Source organism: Dromaius novaehollandiae, chromosome 18, assembly GCF_036370855.1.
Source record: "Dromaius novaehollandiae isolate bDroNov1 chromosome 18, bDroNov1.hap1, whole genome shotgun sequence".
Lineage (NCBI taxonomy): Eukaryota > Metazoa > Chordata > Aves > Casuariiformes > Dromaiidae > Dromaius > Dromaius novaehollandiae.
Window position 1 is genome coordinate 9,279,273 of NC_088115.1, and position 20,242 is coordinate 9,299,514.

The window sequence follows — 20,242 nt, forward strand, 5'->3', positions numbered from 1 at the left end:
CCACACCTATGCAATAACCAGATGACTGCAGAACAAATATTGAATGACTTAAAACAACATTGCTTCAGCTATCCCCTAGTACAAATGTTTAAGTGTAGGGTGTTGACGTTTGTTGCGCAAGCTACTGACAGCAGCTGCGCTGGTGAATGCTCTGAGAAAATCCACTTGACACTGCTTTTGTTGCTGTTGTTCATTTTTATTTTTTTTATACAACTGCTTTCCATTATAAATAAATAAGGCATGAAGGTTCTCCATACTGTTACAGAGCTGGTAGCCACAATAGTGCACATGGCTCCTAATGTTTCTTGAATTTGGGGCCATCGGGCACCTGAAAACGCAGAGCACGGAGGAGAGGAGCATTTGGTGGTGGGTAGTTGGAGGAGGATAATTCCAGAACGGGAGCCTATGGGGAAGCCAGTATGAGAGGCTGTGGTGTGATCTGGGCATCACATTCCTGCCAGCCTGCCTGAGTGGTAGCCATCTGAACAAGAGAGAGGGCTGAGGGGGTATTTTTGCGATATTAATTTCATTGCGAGTGAAAGAAAGGTAGCTCCTCATAACATCAAGGCCCTAGATTTGGAGCATTACTATGTTTTAACAGTCTTCCCCCTCCAAACTGAGATTTATTTTAGTCAATATAGCAAAAATCTCAACCAATTTTGAGATTCTGGGATGTAAACTGGTGAATATAGAATCCAAATCTGACCTAAAGTTTCTCCAGGCGGGTACAGAATAGGTAGCTTACACTGAACTGCTCATTTCTTGTGGCTTAATGCTCTGAGTGTTGCCTAAGCTGTAATGAAATGCTGCTTCTCTGCCTAAAATGCATGTCTGACCTAACGAGGCCAACATCTAGTTTATGAAAAATGGAAACTGGTGATTCCTGAGACGGCAGTGGCCTTTTGGCTGTGTTTGCATGTCTGTGGAAGCAACAGTGAGGAGATTTCAGTGCTGGAAAGTGAACTGGAATACAAGAGGCGCAACCTTTGGAGACAGTAACTCAGCCACGTTCGATTATTTTCAGCAGAAAACTGAAATCTGTCCTCTCATCTGGGAATATATTCAGAGCAAAAGTGTGGGACTGTGTGTGATCAGCACTACTGCCAGGGCCAGTGCTCTTGATGCTGTAAGAATATGATGCTTTGTTGTTATCCTTCTACTACGTGTGAGACACTACTGGTCAGTTTTTGCAAGCCCATGCAGGTTATATTTGAGGAGCTTGCTGCAATGGGGCAATGACAACCTCTTGAAGAGCGCAGCACAGAGGGCTGATGCCCATACCATGACATGAAGGCATGCCTCTGATGCTGTAATAGCACTTACTGTCTAGCTTATGGGAAAGCCCTGGTCATCAAGTTCCTACCAGGCACAGCGATTCACCTGGGCTGAAATACTGGTGCAGATTTAAAGCAAGGAAATCCCATATGCCTACAAAGTCTAGAGAGTATGGGCTGAATTACTACGTGATGCTGATGAAGACAGGACAATCAGTTTTATGTTTCTCTTCAAGTTTGTCCAGTTGCAATGAGCTTGCATTGTAAATAGCTGAAAAACCTGACGGATAAAAGAATGGCTTAGATAGCAAGAACATACTGCCCTTTAAGGAAGGGGAAAGGTTAGATGAAAGTCTCTCAGGTACAAGCGCAGGTTCTTAGCCATAAAACCAAAGTGGAGGGAATGGGCTGATGTTCCTAAGTGGCCCCTGAAGTTCTGATGGCTTTTTCTGTTTTATTTTGTAACATTGCACTCCAGCTGGTGCAGCACACTGGAGGACATCCAGGCTTTTGCTTGCAGATAATCAGAGTGACTGTAGGACAAGCTGAACAGGGTGGAGGAAGTGATCAGTTTTCTTTTTTGCGATGTGATTTTTGCTGCTGTTGTGATTTCTGGCTGCGGCAGCAACTCATGCAGAGATTCATCGTACAGTTTCTCAAATCCTCTAACTACAATGTACAATTTTCCCAACAAGTTGCCCAGAGCTCTAGCTTAAAAAAGTGACTTGAGTCTCCGTGACATTTTCTTGCTTTTAGAGTCCCCTTCCCATACAAGAATATAACATGAAGTCTCCTGAACCTTCAAAGCAGTGGGGCCACAGAATGTTTCCTGGGGCTGAAGAGAAGACTTGGCTATTGAGATTGTATGTAGGAACCGCAAAGAGTCAGAACTCATTTGCTGCTCTTGTTTTTCACCTTTGTTGCATTGATGTCTGCTTTTGTTTTCTGGATGCGGGAGAAGATCTCCTTAAAAAGAGCTTTGTACTCAGGCTGACTTTGCTCCAGCCGCTTGTCCACAGCTTCCACGTGTTTGGTGATGGTCTTCTCCATGGTTTTCCGCTCTTCCAGCTCGTGTCCCTCTCCCCGGAAGTCTCTGAAGGAGCTGTCACGAGAGATGGGGCGGGAAGTCTGGACCCCTGTGTGGCGCACGCTGTCCTTGTGCTGCCGGCATTTGCTCAGGAGCTCTTCATATTTCTCCAGCAGGGCGTGATACTGCTCATCTACTTCTCTCAGGATGGACATGCCCCGTTTGCGCACATTGTTAGCATGCAGCGTGTAATTGCCCTCATGCCGGCTCACGGCATCCTTGGTCACAATGGCATTGAGGGCTGTATCACTGCAGCTTTTCCGGACAGGATGGTTTGGGGAAGGTGTCATTGATGGCCCGTGATTTTTCCCTCCCTCTTCCTCAGAGAGGTCAATGTAGTCTGCTTCTGGGGCGTTATTCAGTGGCTCAAGGAGGGCCTCGGACAAGTTGTCTTCTCTGCTGAGCAGATACTTCTTGACTTGCTTCATCTGTTGTAGCTCTAGGAGCTCTGCTTCCAGTTCCTTGATGCGCAGTTTGCAGTTCTCCATCTCGCACACTCGCTGCTCAAGGTCCGAGTACTCCTGAATAACAGAGGTGTACTCTCGCTCAACCCTCTCCTTCCGCTGCTTCTCCTGGTTGACTTGGGACCTCAAGGAGTTCACCATAGCTTGGAGACGCTCGTTCTCCCGCTCCAGTGGCTTCTGGTTGAACTCCATCGACGAGCTGTGGACCTGGAATGCATCCTCATACCTGAAAGAGAAAAAAGACTCTTGAGAGAGGTTAACCAAATGACAGTCTACGAAGGGCTCAGATTGTGGCTTATTGTCATGTAAGTAACTCCATGGATGCCCAGAGAAGAAATAGCCAAGTGAGTATCTGAGATCGTGGAGCAACATATTTCTCCTTCCCATGTGCTCAGAACCACAATGTGTGGCTAAGGCCCTGCTGGACACAGAGACAAATCTCTGTCCCAGAGAACTTACTGTCTGATTCGACAACACTGATGAAAGACAGGAGAGAAATGGAACCCTAAAAGAAGAGAGACTCATCCCTTCAGCAGACAAACCACCAACATTGCTGTGAAGCAGTGAAGAATGTTCAAGTGCTACCAGTCTGAGTTGAAAGTAGGCGGCTTTGGGTTTTTTCCTTCTGGAGTTCATAAGGTACTTGCTGCATCTGCCTCCTGACCCTAGAGCAAGATGGGGAAAGGAGCCATTTTACTTTGGAGTTATTTACCCACCTTCCATTCTCCTTCATGCCCAGGTAACACCGGCAGAATCTAGAGGGAAGAGCCCTTGTGAAGGCAGAGCCCCAACGATACTGCAGGACTGGAGCAGAAAGAGGAATTGGTATAATGGGATGGAAAAGCACCTAAGGAAGCTGCAAGCTGCCTTTTCCCCATGCCTGCTGGACTTGTGAAAGGACTTGTGTTCAGGTGCTCACCTTTGCTTGCAAAGGGAAGGTGTAAGTGCAGAAAATTTTTCTGAAAAAAAACCCTGTGTGCCCAAAACCCAAAGAAGTAGAACTAAGGCTTTTACATTGCTGCCTCTAGAGTTAAAACAAATAAACAAACAAAAAACAACAAAAAATCCCACCCAGCAAGAAAACAGAAGCACTAGCTGTGCTTTCCTGTGTCTGGGAAGTGCTCCAGAAAGAGTGGGAGAAGATTTATAAAATGAGGGAGGTGAAAAGAGACTTTTGACAGAGTTGCCCCTTCTTCATTGCTCACTACAGTGGAACCAATGTAGTGATGTAAAATACACTTCCCCCTTCCCTCAGGCTGCTGTCAGGAAATCTTGTTCGCCTCCTTCTCCGTTAAGTGCCTATGGCATCCTATCTTTTTAGGACAGATTGGAAAAAAGAAAGCACCACTGCTTCCCCTGGGGGGCATGAATGGTGGCGGGGTATTGAACAGATTTCCAAGTTACTAGAGGGCACAGTGACCTTCAAACCAACTGCAGAGCTGAAAGCCAAACTGTGCAGTCCAGTGGCGTTGAGGGCAGAGTGGTACTGGGGGATGGTGGGGAAAAGAACCACATAGACATTAAGTGGATTTCGCTGGGGGTTAGATTATGCCCTTAGAACATCCCCACTGCTGCTGCAGTGAAATTGTTGGTTGTTCGTATCCTCTGGCAGTGGATGCTTTCAGTAAAAAAGTTTATTGATTGCTTATCTATTTAAAGAAGATTCTATTACAGACAAAGCTGAGCAAGAAATGCCCTCATGAGGTCAATGAATTCACACAGCGGCTGGGTTTTCAGGAGGACCAACTATGCACTAATGATGAAGAAGTTTGTAGAGCAGCTGGCACCATGTAGCCTGTCTTGGTCTGTGACTGGTGCTTTTGGGGGCTACCGGAGTCATATGGGGCAAAAATGCACTGGCTCAGTTGGGTTCAGTGTGCAAGAGGTGCTGGTCCATTGTTGGGAGGCAGCTGCAGAGGGAAAATGAGTTGTGCTGGCAGGGAAGTGAGTCTGCTTGGGCAGGTCAAGCTAATGGTTCTCTTTACACAATGCATTACTGGGTGGGCTGTACTGGGAGAGGCTGGTTTGATCTATGGAGAGATCAAGCAGTGCGTCCTGGCTGGTGTGTGCTCCCTCACAGCTTCCTGCCAATGCGCCAGAACCACAACCTCTCCAGACAGTACCTGTCCCCTTGGCCAGTCCCAGTGCAGCTACGTAAGGTGACTGAATCCTCCTTCACAGCTATTCCTGCCCCTGAAAAAGAGGTTGTTCATCTCCCCACTGGAGCCATCACTGATGCTGGGTTGGGAGGGCTCTGCCTTGCCAACTCCACCTGCTCAGATGAGCACGTAGGAGACAGGGAAGTCCTCCCTTCATCTCCAGCATCGAGTTTTAGGCTCTGTTGCAGAGCTTGGATCTGTGCGGGTGTGTGTGTGGGGTTTATGTGTGCCCCTGAGCCCTCCCTGCTCCTCTGTACCTGGGGCTGGAGCACAGCTCCTTAAGGCAGGGGAAAGTGTGGATGGTTCGGCGCCGCTCCCTCTTCTCCCGACGAATGCGGAGCTGCTCCAAGCTCCGCATTTCTTCCACCTGTTTCTGCAGCTCCTCCACTTGGTTCTGCAGCCCCTCGATCGTTTCTGTCAAGCTGCAGTGAGGCAGAGAGAGAGGGTACAGGTGAGGAGGCAGGCATGGCTCTTTGAAACGTTTCTTCCCATCAGGAGAGAGCCGAACTGTGGAAGGTACTTCCCGACGGAGCTCGGGTTTTTCGTGTGTGCCCTGGGAGTGTGACAGCTGAGCCCTTGCTTTCCATGGCAGTGGTTGGTCCCTCTCTGCATGGTCCCTCTTGAATGAGGGTGTTTACAGAGAAGGGTGGGGAATCAAAGCAGGGGCAGGGGATCATATTAATTCATGACCTGTTCTCAAATCAGCTGGCTAAAACAATCACCTCTGGGGCATAAGCGCTATTTTGGAATATCTTTGCACTAAAAGGCTCAGGCAGGCAGGCAGCAGTTTATTCCCCGCTTGTTTCTCCTGTAGACATAAACAGGGAGAGACCGGCCAGAGATTCAGTTTTATCCTTCTCTGTACAGTCATTTGCAAAAGATGCAGTATTGCAAGGACGTGGCTTAACAGTCTGTTGTTTGCAGGGATGACCTTGGTCATGGGCCTGTTTTATGAAGTTATTGACAAACTGGTGTTTCAGCAGAGACTAGCCAGGGTTTCTCTAGCGGCTCAGTGCCTGCTGTCCCTGCCAGGCTGTCTGCTCGGGCCCTTCCTGATATGATTATGTGCCTCTTCTTCAAGGAAAAACATGCGCCAAGGAGGAAAGGCTGCTGTGCCTCTCTCCTGGCTGCTTCAAAGTCCTTTATGCAGCCCTCGTCCCAAGGGTGCCTATGCCCTGGCTGACCTATGCTAACCAGCATCGCTGTGGTGGGAGGAGGGAAGCCGTACCACTGTATCTTCTGTTGGGATGTCTTGCTTTCTAGCACGAGCTTCTGGTTAGCTAGCTCCAGGTCGCGTGCTGTCAGGTCCAGCTGCTCGTAGACTTTTGCGTGCTGTTCATTCATCTGCCGCAACATCTCTAGCTGCTTCGTCAGGTACTGCAAGAAAACCCGAAACAGAGATGCTCCGCATCCAAAGTCCAGAGCATTTCACAAGCAGAATTCCCACCGCCTTTGCCTCCTTGAAATGGTGCCTGTTATCCTCTACCTGCTGGAGCCTCTTCCACAGTATTCATACTACCCCCTGCCCACTGCAGATGTTTTTGTGTCTAAAATACAGCTGAACTTCCCCTGCCCTCTGTGCACGATCTCTCTCTACTCAGCTGCCCTTTTACTCACAACAGCCAAGGAAAGCCAGTATCCCGGAGACCATACACCTTCGGCAAAGCAGACCAAAACTGGCTGTTGGTTATGGATCGTTTGACGGGTCAGCTCCAGAAGCTGCGTTTCCTTTGGAACTCAGGCTGAAAATCTGAGCCCATAAAATGTGAGGAGACCCCTGGGCTTTGCTGGTTCACAGATCCCATTCCAGCATGCTGCCTTTCTGAATTTGCTACTGAAAGAAGTCTGCGAAGCCCTGGGCCTCCTCTCCGCTGTGCCAGGGGCTTGGGAGAGTGAGGGCTCGGGGGCTGCAACTGTGTAAGGAACCAAATCTCCGTGGCTCGGTGTCTGCTGGCTGGAGAAAAGTGATTTTTAAAGGCCAGCTCTTTGAAGCAGGGGCATCTACTCAAGGGTTCACCCAGAGGCTTTGGTGGATGTGCTCCTGAGGGGCTGGTGTGGGGGACAGCTAAATCACCAGTTTCCTCATACGTGAGCTGTCAGACTCTTGCAGCCCTCATCTGCTTCTCTTGTGAACTCCCATCCCTTCTCTGCCCTGCGTCTGTCTAAATCAGTGGGTTTTCAACCCTTTCTGATTCACAGATGCCTGGAAGTTTTCCAGTGGAGGAAACCCCTCCCCGTGCAGTAGGTTTAAGCCTCTAAGCTTAGTTCTGTGGGCTCTTAGAAACAGTGCCCTGATCCCAAAGGATGCATGAGGCAGTGGTTTGGATTGCAGCTCTTGAGAAAGCCCCTTTGTTAGAGGCATAAAATAGAGCTCTGTTACGCACTGAGAACAAGCGTGACTGTGAGTAACTGGAATCGAGGAAAAGCAGCAGCGGAGCAAAGTTGTGCAGAGGAACGGGTGTGAAGGTTGCCGTATGGGCAGGGAAAGGCCAGATGTGCCCCAGATGCAACCAGTGCTGGTTCAGAAATCTGGTGTGCACATCTGGGGGGTGGGATGTGAGAAGGGGGAAAAATACCTGTTAGTGGGGGAAGGGGAACCTCATCCAGGCCTTAATCCACCCTGATTCGGCCACATATGGAAGGGACTTTACCTCCCACCCCCTTTAGTACATCCCTTCGTTTCCGCAAGCTGTGGCCCTTCCCGGCCACCTCCCTCGGGTGACGGGGGTGACAGCACCGAGCGGTCCCTGCTGCCCCTGGCCCAGCCGCGTCTCTACCTCTATTTCCTGCACTTGCTCCTCGTTGGTCGCGTACATCTGCTGCAGCGAGTCCTCCAGCTCCTTATTGCGCTCCAGCAGCGTCTTCCCCAGCTCGGCTGCCAAATGCAGGTCTGAAAAGGAGAGGAGGGGAGCTCAGGGCCCGTGCAGGATCTGGCCCTTAGGCCCTGCTGGGACGCAGGAGCGAGGGGAGGTGCAGCGGGGGCCACGCGTGGCACCTCCGTGCCACGAGCACTTGTCCTAGCCGGGCTGTGCTGCAGGGCGCCGGGGGCTGAGAGGGGCTCAGCATCCATCAGGATTAGAGCAAGGTTGGTAAAGCCCTGTGAGGCCCCCGGGATGCTCTGTAAATCATATTATTATCTCTAACGAAGGGAGCGTCTTGCCTCCCCCCTCGGCCTCCATCCATCACTCGCTAATAGACTGACATGAGCAATAAAACTTCCCGCGGGTTCGTTGCTCCCTGCTTGGGCCTGGGGGAGAGCCGATGGGGCAGCGCGGGCACGCACTCGGCACCGTGTCTCCCCTTGCCGCTGCCTCGCGCCGCGCTGTCGCCAGCGGTCGTTGCGTGGAAAATGGTTGTTAACGGTGTGGTCTGCTGAAACACTGCATTTGTCATTACCCGCTTAAAAAAAATACCCAGAGCCCTGTGAATCCTGCACAGGCCAAGGTTTGCATGCCGCAGGTGATGCTGTTTGTGGCCTCGGATGGCACAGCCGGCTCTTGCAACATCCCTCTGCTTTCACAGCAATTGCTCGTTTGCTTAAAGCCCCGTCTCCTGGGATCATGTGGGCTCCCAGCTTTCCCGATGCTTTAAAAGGTGAGTTTCCAGCTCCTGCAGTGGCAGACTGAAAATATGACCTTAAGCCTTCAAGACCAGAAGGTAAGGAGCAGATACCAATGCGTGTTATTATGGGAAGTACTTAGGGGAAGTATCGTTATGGCGTTAGTTTGTGTGATGGCTGTTTTTCTCTCTGTGCAGCCACACTGGTGCCGGAGGGCTGGCTCCCTGCCTCTGGTCCAAGCCCACAGCTGTTCAGCGCATCCCCACATCTCCCCTCTGCCATGGGAATATGCTCTCCAGCTGTGGCCTGTATTGCAGGGAGCTATCCTAGGATGTGACCTTTTTAATTATAATAACCACAATTGCACGGTGACCTGGTCTGAGGGCTGCCATCCCAGCTACGAGCGTAATCAAGATGTTGGCACGTATCCCCGCGGACAGACGTCCTTCACCTGTTTGACAGCCACGAAATTTCTCCAATTTCCGAAGTGCCCTTGGGAGACCGAGTGTCTGATAAACTGGCTGGGGAACAGCCAGCGGAGATGGATGAGAATTTGTGCCTTTAAGCTGCTTGGGGCTGTATTGACCTGCACCGATGCCCGGCCAGCGCCTGTATCCCTGCCGGTGACCGGCACGTTGCAAATCGCGTCCCGTCCTGCCGGAGCGACGCAGCGAGGAGGGTCCCAGCGCGGCGGCCTGCAGAGAGGGGGCTCCGTGCTGGGCCCCGGGAGCGAGCCGAGAACGTCCCCGTCCCTGCGGATTACATCAGTGCTCACCCACCATATGGCATCCAATTTAATCAGCTGGGGTTGAGTTAAGTGGATTAGGCAGTGCAAGATCCTGCATTGTAATTTAAAGGGCTCCGAGAGCAATAATTTAATGGGGGAAACAGGCAGCGTCTGGGGAGAAGTGGGAAAGAAGAAAGGACAGGGCTGAGCTCTGAACGGGAAATTGGTTCTTCTTTTCCATTTTGAGCGTAAAGGCCTTGGAGACTCCAGGCTCAAAGGATACAGGGGAACTGGTTCCTTCAGTGTCTCTAAACAGCTGCGGCCGCCGAGACGTGTGCACTGCCCTCCAGCTGAGGCATCCCCTGTAATTGCGTCTCCGTCGTTCCCTCGCAGCTGAGCCCTCTCTTCCCACCTGTTGGGCTCCCGGGGTCCCCCGGGCCTGGGGCACCGTGGGGACGATGCAGGGAAGTGCTTTCATAGCTTCCTTAGACCAGACCCCTGTTGCTCCTGGTGCTAACCCTGTTCTCTGTGGGGCCTGGGTGGGACACAGCTTGCCTCTTCCTTAGAGACCTCGGGGACCCTAGGCTGAAGGTGAATTTATCAGCAAGTTGCTTGGATGGAGGGAGAACTATTTAGGGATCCTCTCTGCAGAGCGCTGTGCTTCCCCCGTAATTTTTCATCTTGCTCATCACTTCTCCAGTCAGATCACAGAGCCGATACTGTCTGAGTTGCCCTAATTTAGCAGTTATTCTGATGCCTCCCTCCCCCCTCCTCGCTCAGCTTGGAAGGAATGAGAAGGCAGGGCACGGTCGCGACCGATGCAGCCCGGGAACGCCCGCTGCGCCGAAGCATCGCCAGTGAAACTGCCAGCGTTCAACTTAAACGCTGCCTTTGAGGATATTGCATTGGGAGCCCCAGTGTCGCCCAAATCCTGTCTGGGTGATGAGGAGTGCAGAGCACGGCTGCAAAGTGTCCTGGGCGCGACGAGCTCTTTGCCCTGTGGCCCTCGGTACTGCAGCGAGCGCCGACGTGACGCTGCTAATTAACACAACGGGACTCCTGCGTCCCCAAACGCAGGGCCGGGCCGGGAGCTCGACGGAGGTGGCGAGGCTGTGTTTCCCCGCGAGCTTCAGCAGGGAAGGTGCCTTGGCAAGGAGGGAGGGGAAGAGAAAAGAGAAGGTATGGTAGAAAGCAGGGGAAGAGAGAGGGGCTCTGAGTCCCAGCAGAGCACGGTGCCAGGTGCTGCTGCCTTGGAGGCTCCTTCCCTCCAAGCGGGGCGGCCGCCGGCCCGGAGCGCTGCTGTCCAGGGAGTCGCGTGGAAGATCTGCGGGGTCTGCGTCTCTGGGCAAACTTCAGAAGATCCTGAGCCAAAACCTGTGGAAGGTCGTGTTTGACTGAAACGGGCTGAGGAGTGAACTGCTGGGCATTTGGATGCTGCGGCATCTCTTGGGAACGCTGGACGTGCGCTGCAAGGGTCTGCCGTGGAGCCGAGCGCTTCCCGGCTGCCCCGGGCTTCCCAGCAGCTTGCAGTGCGGCCTGAAGAGGGTTTGGGGGCATTTCTGCATTCCTGCTGCCGGCCCGCGTCTGTCGGATGTCGCTCTGGGGGTTTGCAAGCCTGGTGCCTGGCGGGGGACGTTTCGGCTGCTCCTGGCAGAACTGCGCCCGTTTGCTGTTCAAACCAGCCTCGTAAATACGGCTTTCCGGAGGAAGCTGCCATCTGGGGCAGGCGCTTCTGGCTCCCCCCCATCTCTCTTACCTTGAACAACTCAACCGTTTAGGCTGCGGGAAAGCATGCCCGCTGCTCGGAGGGGCTCAGCATCTGCTGTGCCAAATGAGGCAAAGGCTGCCGCACTTTGCCCCCTATCTTTAAAGAACCGCCCCCATCTCTGAGCTTTAGCTGGTGGCGAGGGTGGGCCAAGTTTGACCCCCAGCCTAGGAACGGCCCGTGGAGCCCCGGTGCGGGGGTCTCCGGAGGAGGTTCGGGGTGCTTGTTAGCTGATGGATGGGGTAGGCTGAGAGATAAGAGCTGATGTTTAATGCTGTTGACGTTGAATTTAATTGCATTTGCTGTCTGCTCCATTACACATGGGTACTTAGAGTCAAGGGTAGGTGCAATTTTTCCTTTCAAAATCTAAATAAATGATGCTGTGCTGATTTACCCCAGGGTAGGGTGTACTTGCTGCTCATTTATTTTTCTTTTTAGTTGCAAGGGATTGTGCAGTCTGGGTTCATTACAGTGAAGATCAACCTTTGCATATTGCTCTTACTGCTGCTCCACGGCAGGTGATGGAGGGAATCTGTGTATTTAGTGCTTACAAATTTTGCAGTGGAACTTACTGGGTACCGAGAAGCAAGTGCCATCTAACAGCATCTCACAAATGACCTACAGGCATGTGTGGATGCGCAAAGGCCTTGTCAAGACGCCCGCTCCACAGCTGGTAGGATTCCCATGGCCAAGCAGAGCTTTTGGAGAGGACCACCAGTGTTTCTGCCAAGGGATGGATTCTACATCCCTTTTCAGCTGCTATAAATCAGATGGTCCTACCAAAATCAGCTTTGCACTGGATGCTGTGTGTGTCTCCAGTGGGGATCTGTCGTTTTGGTGCAGCCTGGTGCGCTGCAAAGGCAGCGTTTGCTTTGCAGAGCAGCCCAACGCAGCAAGGGTGAGAGATGCCTCCGGCAGCGGTGGGCACGTGCGGCATCCCCGGCAGCACGGACGCATCCTCCTCCTCCCCTTCTTCATCTCGGCCTGCGGCTCTGTCTAGACTGAGCTGGCGTTGGGCACGTGGACGTTTCTGGTATTCTGGTAGCCTAATGAGGTTTCCTGGATTTCCTGCTTTCTTTTGTTCTTCCTTTTCCTTCCCTTTTCTTTCTTTCGTGTAATCTGTCCTGTACCCGTGGGCTGCCTGTGCCTATGGCAGCTTCCCCAGCAGCGCGGGAAGCTCGGGGCTGGCCACTTCTTTGCCTTCTGTGTTTTTCAGTCCTATTCGGTATTTCCTTTCTATCAGCTCTTTTTATCCTTTTTCCTCTCAGATGAACTTCAGGCTTCTTTTGTGTTTAGTTTTATGTCCTCGTTCTTTTCTGCCCTCTACCATTCTGTGCCTCCGGGTCTCTCTGGATGGGTGGATGCGTTGATGGTTGAGGCGCAGGATGGCTCCCCCTGCTCATGAGACGTATGTGCCTATACGAACACGTATACAGCAGCCCCATCCCCGGGCCTGCAGCAGTCAACGTGCGTTTTGCCATGTTGCCGGAGCATGGTAACACGGAGTATGTCATTAAAGCACGGTCGGGCCCCATCTGCGCCTTTCCCTGCTGGTCTCTTATCTAAACAGCCTCCGTGGCTGTGTTTGCCTTGTTGGCTAAAATGGTTTCGGAGAGCTCGGCGGCTGGTGGCTCGGAGGCTCTGATGCCGCTCCGGGAGCGGAAAGCATCCTAAATAAATACAACCGGAGTTGCTGGGGAGGAGAGGAGGGGAAAGACGGCGAGAGGAAGGAAGCCAGCGCTTTCCTGCACGCGTCTCCTCCAGGCAGCGGCGAGCGCGCCAGCTAATTAATTATGGTGGGATGCGGAGAACCACGTGAATAGAGGCTTGCGCTCTTTTAAAGCCGACGTCGCAGAGACGCATGGATTGATGCCGTGGGGGAACCTCCCCGGGGGTTTGGGGGGCAGGAGATTGTGACGGCCCCAGGGCAGACGATGAGGACTAGCACGAGGGAGGCTCCGCACGGCACGTGTGCGGTGTGCGTAGCTGCCGCCCAGCGCAAACAGCCCCTCTGGTTAGCTCCTGCAGTCGGTACAGCCGGTGCTGGCCCCTGCGGAAAGGGCCCTGGCCTCGGGCGCGTTGCTGGTGCCGTTTGGTGCTGGGTGGGAGCGCAGCACTGCAGCCTTCCCGTCCGAGCTGCGAGGAAAGGGGGTGATCCAACGCTTGGTAAAATCTCTCGCTGGTTTATTTACACCCAGCACTAGTTTTGACTGTGTTTAGTGGACCTAACGCAGGGCGATGCTTCTTCAGGAGTCCAGCACCAGGACGAGTTGTCAGGAGGCCGCTCAGCCTCCGGGATGGATGCTAAGGGATCGCTCACTGCTCCTTGCTTTGCCTCCCGCAACATCAAGTGGTGCCCAGCCACCGGCTCGCAATCCTGTGCATCTTCCCAGGACTGAGCCCTTGCTTGCGTGCCAAGAAAACTTGGAAGATGGCACGGTAACATCCTCATTACAACTGCCACCGCTGCAGCTCCATAACTGGAAGAGGTCAGAGTTGATCCGGATACTGCATGTTCTAACTGCTAAAATTTGCAGGGAGGACATAAGGTAACTGAGGAGTACCAAGGTGGCTGCACCATGTACTAGACCAAGATAAACTAGAGTAACATGCTGAAAGAGTGCAAAAGATCCACAGTGCAAACCTGCAAGTGCACTGTCCCCTTTTGGAGGGAAGGTTTATAACTGTTTGTCTCTTACTCGTGGAAAAAACAAACTTAAAAGTGACAGAAAATCAGTTTAAAACTCCCAGCTGCATGAAGACCAGCAGTTGTTGAACATCTGGTCTCATTCCCCCAGTGTATTTTCTGAGAGGCATGTTTTCCTACATTCTTGGCCTGCGTATGTGTTTTTGAGCATGTTAAGTAGTAGCTTTGGAAGCCCTGAAGATGCAGCTGGTAGGAGCATGCAGAGATCTTTTCGGGTCAGACGGGGTGGGGATATATCGCTCCACTTCCTTGCAAAAGGCCTTTTAGCAGAGGAGACGAAAGTGAGAAGTTACGCATTAGCCTGGGCACTGGCACTACTTTTCCGAGATGCAGGATTGGGCCCTTATGCTGTCATTGCTCCGCCTGTCACACGGACTCGGCACACCCGTCCTGTCACCGGCCGGCGCTGGCTGGTACCGAGGAAATGAATGAGGACTGGAAAGTGCATCCATAGGGGCAGAGGCTCTGCTCGCAGGGTGATGGCGGTGGGTTGTCCCTAGGCTCCGAGCTCCTGCGGCTCAGGGCTGCTGCAGATGGAGCCGTGGATGGACCATAAATCCTTCATGCGCAGCCTCGCCAAGAAGCAACGCCTCTGCTTAGTGGACTCTTCCAGATGGGAGATGGAGAAAACTCTCTGGTTTCTTCCTTCTCTTCTCCTCTCCCTCTTTCTGGTAGTTCCTCTAATTCCACTCCCTCCCACAGCTGGAAGTATGTGCCTGGTTTCAGCAGCTGGAGAAAGGAGTTTCTGTGCGAGACTGGCAGGGAGATCCTGTGAGTCACTGCGCAGGGCTCTCTTACGCCCTTCCTCCTGCACCAGGGGAATCTGTGCTCTACGAATATGTATTTTTCCAAATCTGGAGGCTCTCATTGCTTCCTCTTCTGAAAGACTGACCTAAATGTAATTTTATTTCCTTGTCTGCTGGGGCTTTCTAGTCCCTCTTGTCATTTCCAAGCCTAAGATTCCCCGGCAGCTCAGCAATTAGCCATGGAAAACTTCCCGCTACCAGGATCTACCTGCAGTACTGAGCTGCTAAGTAAGGAGGTGGCTCAGCTACCTTGGGGACAGCTCGGTCCCTCGGACCAGCAGTGGGGGAGGAACAACAGCACATTAACCGCTGCGCTCCTGGCTTATTCCCAAAACTGCATGGCTTATTCCCAAAGCTGGGATAACTGCATCGCAAGGGACAACTCAGGGTATTGCCCGCTCCCCAATGCAGTGAATGGTTTGGGCGAGCGGACTGCGTGTTGCAGCTTTATGGACCACCCCGTTGAGGTCAGGCAGAAAACGGGCAGTGGTGGTTGCTAGCAGATGTTAGCACCGATCCCCTGTGCTCCCAGCGACAGCAGGGCTGATCCCGGACCGCTTGTGACCCTACGTCTTTACACGGATGAGCTGGGAGTGGTGCAAGCTCAGCACCTTGTATCATTTTCCTTCTTAGCATGCAAGCAATCCCATGCTTGGGAGGCAGAGGAATTAAAATAAGATGCTTAGGTCTGGAGACCTTCAGAGGTTACAGCCATAAGGTCCTAATTCTGCATTGCAGACAGGTTGGCCCAAAAGTTTCTGTGGCTTCCCAGGAGCAGAGGACTATCAGTCTCGCAGTGGCAGCCAGATGATGTGCTGGCTCCCGGAGTACCTCTGGTCCTGCTGGCAACTCGGAGCAGTGCCAGGCCGTTTAATTTGCGCAGGAGGAACTGCCTCAAGGCTTGCGCTGTGTCCAGGCTCCAGGGGCAGCACGGGTGGCTTTGGGAGGCCTCCTCTTGGGCTGCACTCTCGTGCTTTTTGGCTTAGACCTGAGCTCTGGCGCGGGGATGGGGAGGCTGGGAAGATCAGGGAATTCAGCAGGGTGAATGAGAGAAGGATTCGCTTTAGGAGACTGGTGCGAGGGAGACTGGGGCTAGAAGGGGCTGGCAGGGAGCTGCTAGGTCCCGTCTCTGCTCTGTTTGGATGCAGATGTGACTGACTTGGCACGCAGCCGCTGTGAACACAAACGCGTCCCATGCATGGGAAAGGTGTCCCCGCTCTTCCCCAGCTCACCCTCGCTGACTTTAGCTCACACTCATCCTCTCGGCGTCTGGCTGCACGTATGTACGCGCTGTGCTCGGAGCGTGATGCAACCGCCGCCGCATCGCCAGCTCCCAGCGGCTGCAGAACGGCTCCCTGCAGCTGCATTCGGGCTTTTTCCCAGCCCGCACGAGGTGAGGCCGGGGCCGAACCGCAGCAGCGCTGATGCCTGCGGGAAGCCTGGCAAACAAGCAAAACCAGGCTAGCAAGCAATCAGCCGCTCCGTTTTTTTTACATATTTCTTTAACTCAGAAAGCATGCCTCGAAGGAGCACCACGGGACCGAAACACCTCGGGGGACGCCAGCACTTTGTTCCCTTGTCACTGTCCAGTCGCCTGGCTGGGATCCGAGTCCGTGCTTAAGCGTTAAGGTAGGTCAGCACAACCCCTTCACCGCGAAGCGGGTACGGGAGCGGCGCGGCGGCGGCTTCATCGGAGCGAGGCTCCGCGGCTCGAGGCTGGGGACCAGCTCTCTCTGGGGCCATCAGTCACTTGGGTGCCTCAGAAAAACAGAGGGACTGGGGTTGTTTTCTCCCCAAAACCGTGTTATTTCAGCAAGCCAGAGATGGAGGCTGGGGGAGGGAAGTAACAGGTGCTCAGAGTGGAGCTGGAGGCATGATTTATTCTCTGGTGCTAAAATGGTTAATTAACATAATCATCACAGAGCTCCTAGTTAAGCCATCCGTTGCTTAGCAAACAGTTTGGGATGTAAATGTAATAAATATTTGATGATACTGCGAAATCGGGATAAAGGCCCAGCAACCACCCGATTCACGGAAAACCTCCTCGCTCCCAGCTCAGGCTGCTTCTCTTTCTCCCACCCCTCGCTCCTAACGACGCGTCTTCCAGCCTATGCTTTTGTCATCCGTCTTCCCGTCCCCGCGGGCCCGCCGCCCGCCTCGCACTCGCACTGCGCCGAAGCAGCGGCCGGCACCACGCACCCCCCCGTCTCCCAGCCGCCGCCGGTGCGGTCGCCGAAGGCATCCGGGTGTCCCTGGGGCGGCAAGGCACGCGGGCGAAGCCCGGCGCCGGCCTTAGCGACGCTTTGTGCATCACGCGGATTAACGGGGGTTGCAATTACCCCGCGGGACCTCCCCAATTCATGCATTTTGGTGGAAGCCTTCCCAGCTCTCCTCCTGGGTCTGCCAAAGTCTGCACGGCCCCTGGCCCCCAAGCAGGCTGCAAGCCCCACAGCCGGGCTTTGTTTCGGGTCTGTTTTCTGTACAGGCTCAAAGGTGGGGTCTATCTGCAGCATCGATCAGCATTTGAAGTCAGTTATTCTGCATTTACGCTGCCGGGACAGAGCTGCGAGCGTGGCCTGCAGCGGCAAGGTGTTCCCACTGCTGCGTTACCAGTGCTGACTCACGGACTTGAGACCGGCGACGGTGCTAGGCTAAGAATCAATCAGCCCCGCGTTGCTCGACCCTCCCCGTATTCACTCCTAGTGCCGCCGTTCCTCAGGCCGCATCCTGCCCCTGGCCCGGCGCCCGGTCCCCTTGTGAGCCACGCGAAGACGTCACCCAGAAATGTGCATTTCTGAGCGTTCAAAGGCTGCTCTGTTTATTCAGCTGGTAGCTCCGGCTCTGTCCTCTGCCCTGGTTTAATTCAAGCGCTGTGTTTCACAGAACAGGCTCTGATATGCAGCTACGGGTACGTGCCATTAGCCGAGAAGTTGGGGTTAAAAAAACGGTTAAAATCACCGGGGGCCAGTTCTGCTTCCCTCCCGAGCCTCTGCCCTGCAGCTGGAGTTGTGTAAACTTTAAATCGTGCCATAACGTACCGGAGCGATGGAGGGCCGAGGCAGTACGGCTGCAGCGGGACTGCACAGCCTCCCCGGCAGCCAGCGGGCTAAAACTCATACGCAGCTGTGACATACCTACAGTGCACCGTCTTAGAGGGGCGACTCTATCTGGGCATAAACGATTTTCCCTATTGAGGAATCGGATTCCTTTGGGGGCCACTCATCTGAAACGGGACTTCTTCCAGCTGTTTACTTACTGCGTGTTGACTCAAAATGTTAAGATAAGCCAAAAAAAAAAAAAAAAAAAAACCCAAATACACGCAGCCACCAACTGCCCAGCCGTAAGGTAAAGACTGTACAGAACTAGCGCAAATGTAAGTACGGTAACTTTAAAGCCAACTACACAAGTGAATGTTTATCTTTTTCCAACCAACCTATTTTTGCTGTTTGAAATGACATTGATTTTTCCCTCCTTCCCCATTTCTCCTGCTTTCATGACTGCCTTGTAAAATCTCCAGGAGTAATTAGGTGATTTAGAAGCTTAAGGTCCCTTTGGATTTAGGCTTGTACACCGGGAGCTTTTGGGAAACACTATCAACACTATCAGCACCCTCAGCTTCACAATAAATTATTCCTGATGTATTCCTTTCCAAGCGGTGTCTCGGCTAACTCTGCCTGCAACTGCTCCGAGATTGAAGCAGTCTGTCGTAACTCCGGGTGCGACTCTGCCCGCAGCAAGTTTTCTGGGGCACCAGCACGTCGCACACCAAAATCACCCTGCGGGAGCTCAGGCCAGAGCCGGGCTCCCTGCCTGGACCTGTCAGGTCTGAACTTGGCAGCGCCAGGACGGCGGGTTGCAGCGGCCGGGGCTGCTGCGGCGGTGCCAGCGCAGGACGAGGCGCTGGACGTGCAAACCGAGCCGGGGCCCGGGGCATCGCGGCGCCCCGCAGCCGGGCTTTGCCCCTTCCCCGGGGCCTTCCCCCCCCGGCGCTGCCCCCGGCCCCTGGTCCTTACCCTGCTCCAGGTCCTGCTGGTCGTACCAGGGCTCCTCTTCCTCGCTCTGGAACTCCTCCATCCTGCCGGCGCTCAGCATTTAGCAGCGGCGGCCCGGGGAGACGCGCGGCATCCGCGGGAGCCGGGCGCGGAGCTGCGCGCAGGGCAGCGCCGGGCGGCCCCGCCGCCCCCCGGGTCGGGGCCGGGGCCGGGGCCGGTGCTGGGGCCGGGCCGCGCCGCCCGCGGGACGTGGCAGCCGGCTGCCGGGCGCTGCCGCGGCTCTGCCCGCCCGGGCGGCGGCCGCTGCTGCCCGCGGGGCCGCGCAGGCTCCGCGGGGATTGCGCGGGGCGGCGGCGGGGGCCCGGCTCGCCCGGGGCCGGGGGGATGCACAAAGGAAGCGGGCCCGGCGCAGCCAGGCAGATCCGCTCTCCGCAGCTCGGTGGAGACCTCTAGCATGGAAATGCTGCAAGGAAACCCGGCGAGAGGGAAGGGGGAGGCGAGACCGGCCTCCTCCTCTCCGCCCAGCCCCGCCGCTGCCAGCAGGGCGGGCAGGGGGGGCCGCGGCCGGCTCCCCCCGGCTGCCGCGGGGCCGGGGCGGCTGCTGGCGGCGGGGCCGGGGGTTTGGGCTGCCTCCGGGCTGCGAGGAGAAGGGGGGCCGCTTTGCAGCCCTCCCCCGTTATAATCCCCTGCTGCCCCAGAGGTCTGGCGGCATCTCTGCCCCCCGGGGAAGGCAGCCGAAGAGGACGGGCCAGCACCCGTTGGGACACAGAGGGTGTCCTGGCCTTGCCGTGGCCTTCTCCGTGACTTTGGGCAACCAGTAGCCTCCTCTTCTTGGGATCCTTCAGTGGGGAGGCTGTTGCTTCCCTGCCTTGGCCTGTTTGGATGCATTGCTCCTCAAGCTGAGTTTTTTTCTGATCTCCCTAGATGCGGGTTTAAAAAGGGGAACCCCATATAAACCACCCCGCAGCATTGCCTTAATGTTGTCTCTTCCCTAGCTCATCCTTGGCTTCTACATTTGCACTCTAATGAGAAATCACTGCTTCTGACTCTACTTCTCTCTTAGAGTTTGAACACAAGCTCTTGGGTTTTTTTTGTTTTTCTGAAGGATGGAGGGAGCTTAAAACTGAGGGAAATGAGGATTTGTAGAGTTTGGAGAAGGAATTGGAGGAGTTGTGTCTGTTATATACAGGCAGGTTTGGAAAAGGCTTGGGATTTTGGTAGTTGCTTCTCAGTCTAAGGGAATAAGGATTAGTGAAAGTGGATTTGCGTATGCCTGCTAGTGTGGAATTTGGTCCAAAGGGATATATTTGTCCTCGTTAACCCTGGCATCCATGAGAGGCTCTAAGGTAGAAAGTAACTCATGTGAAAGTGGGTTTATAAAATTTTTTGCCTGTTGTGTGATGAAGCTCCCTAGATCTATATTTGATTGCATTACTCTGTATTGGTGCCTACAGAAAAGGCAATATAAGGTGTTTACGCAAGAGCAGCAGGCTGTGCATCCAGAAAAGAAGTGATCTGTGTCAGAAAACTCCGGCCAATCCAGCAGCGACAGGCAGCAAAGAGCCCATGAATGATTAAAGCAAATGCTAGCAGTCAGCCCTTGGGTACAGCGACACAGGAGGGCAATAACGCAGGGAAAACCAGAGGGATTTTAGGTGATTCCTCTGGTCTCCTCAGCTATCCTTATCCATGTACTCCCCAA

At 53.9% G+C, this 20,242-nt stretch overlaps 2 protein-coding genes across 2 annotated transcripts in view; one reads left to right on the forward strand and one right to left on the reverse strand.

Moving 5' to 3' along the window:
• Positions 1-175: 175 nt before the first annotated feature.
• On the reverse strand, positions 176-19,046 carry CDR2L (cerebellar degeneration related protein 2 like). Its single transcript, XM_026099079.2, has 5 exons — positions 18,562-19,046; positions 7,762-7,874; positions 6,213-6,361; positions 5,242-5,406; positions 176-3,051 (listed from the first exon to the last, which is right to left on the reverse strand). Exons 1-5 carry the CDS (start codon positions 18,638-18,640, stop codon positions 2,166-2,168), a joined length of 1,392 nt encoding a protein of 463 aa, XP_025954864.2. The 5' UTR covers positions 18,641-19,046; the 3' UTR covers positions 176-2,165.
• The window catches only part of HID1 (HID1 domain containing), a 43,186-nt gene continuing 33,541 nt past the window's right edge, over positions 10,598-20,242 (forward strand). The window contains exon 1 of the mRNA XM_064522615.1: positions 10,598-10,601. The gene's annotated coding sequence lies outside the window, so the exon portion shown is untranslated. The remainder of the gene's footprint in view (positions 10,602-20,242) is intronic.

Bases quoted from the DNA above. Each gene is read 5' to 3' on its own strand.
- CDR2L (XM_026099079.2), bottom strand. From the start codon at position 18,640: ATGCTGAGCGCCGGCAGGATGGAGGAGTTCCAGAGCGAGGAAGAGGAG. The intron at 7,875-18,561 runs GTAAGGACCAGG...TCTCCTTTTCAG, and splicing joins CCAGCAGGACCTGGAGCAGG to ACCTGCATTTGGCAGCCGAG. The intron at 3,052-5,241 runs GTACAGAGGAGC...TTTCTCTTTCAG, and splicing joins GAGCTGTGCTCCAGCCCCAG to GTATGAGGATGCATTCCAGG.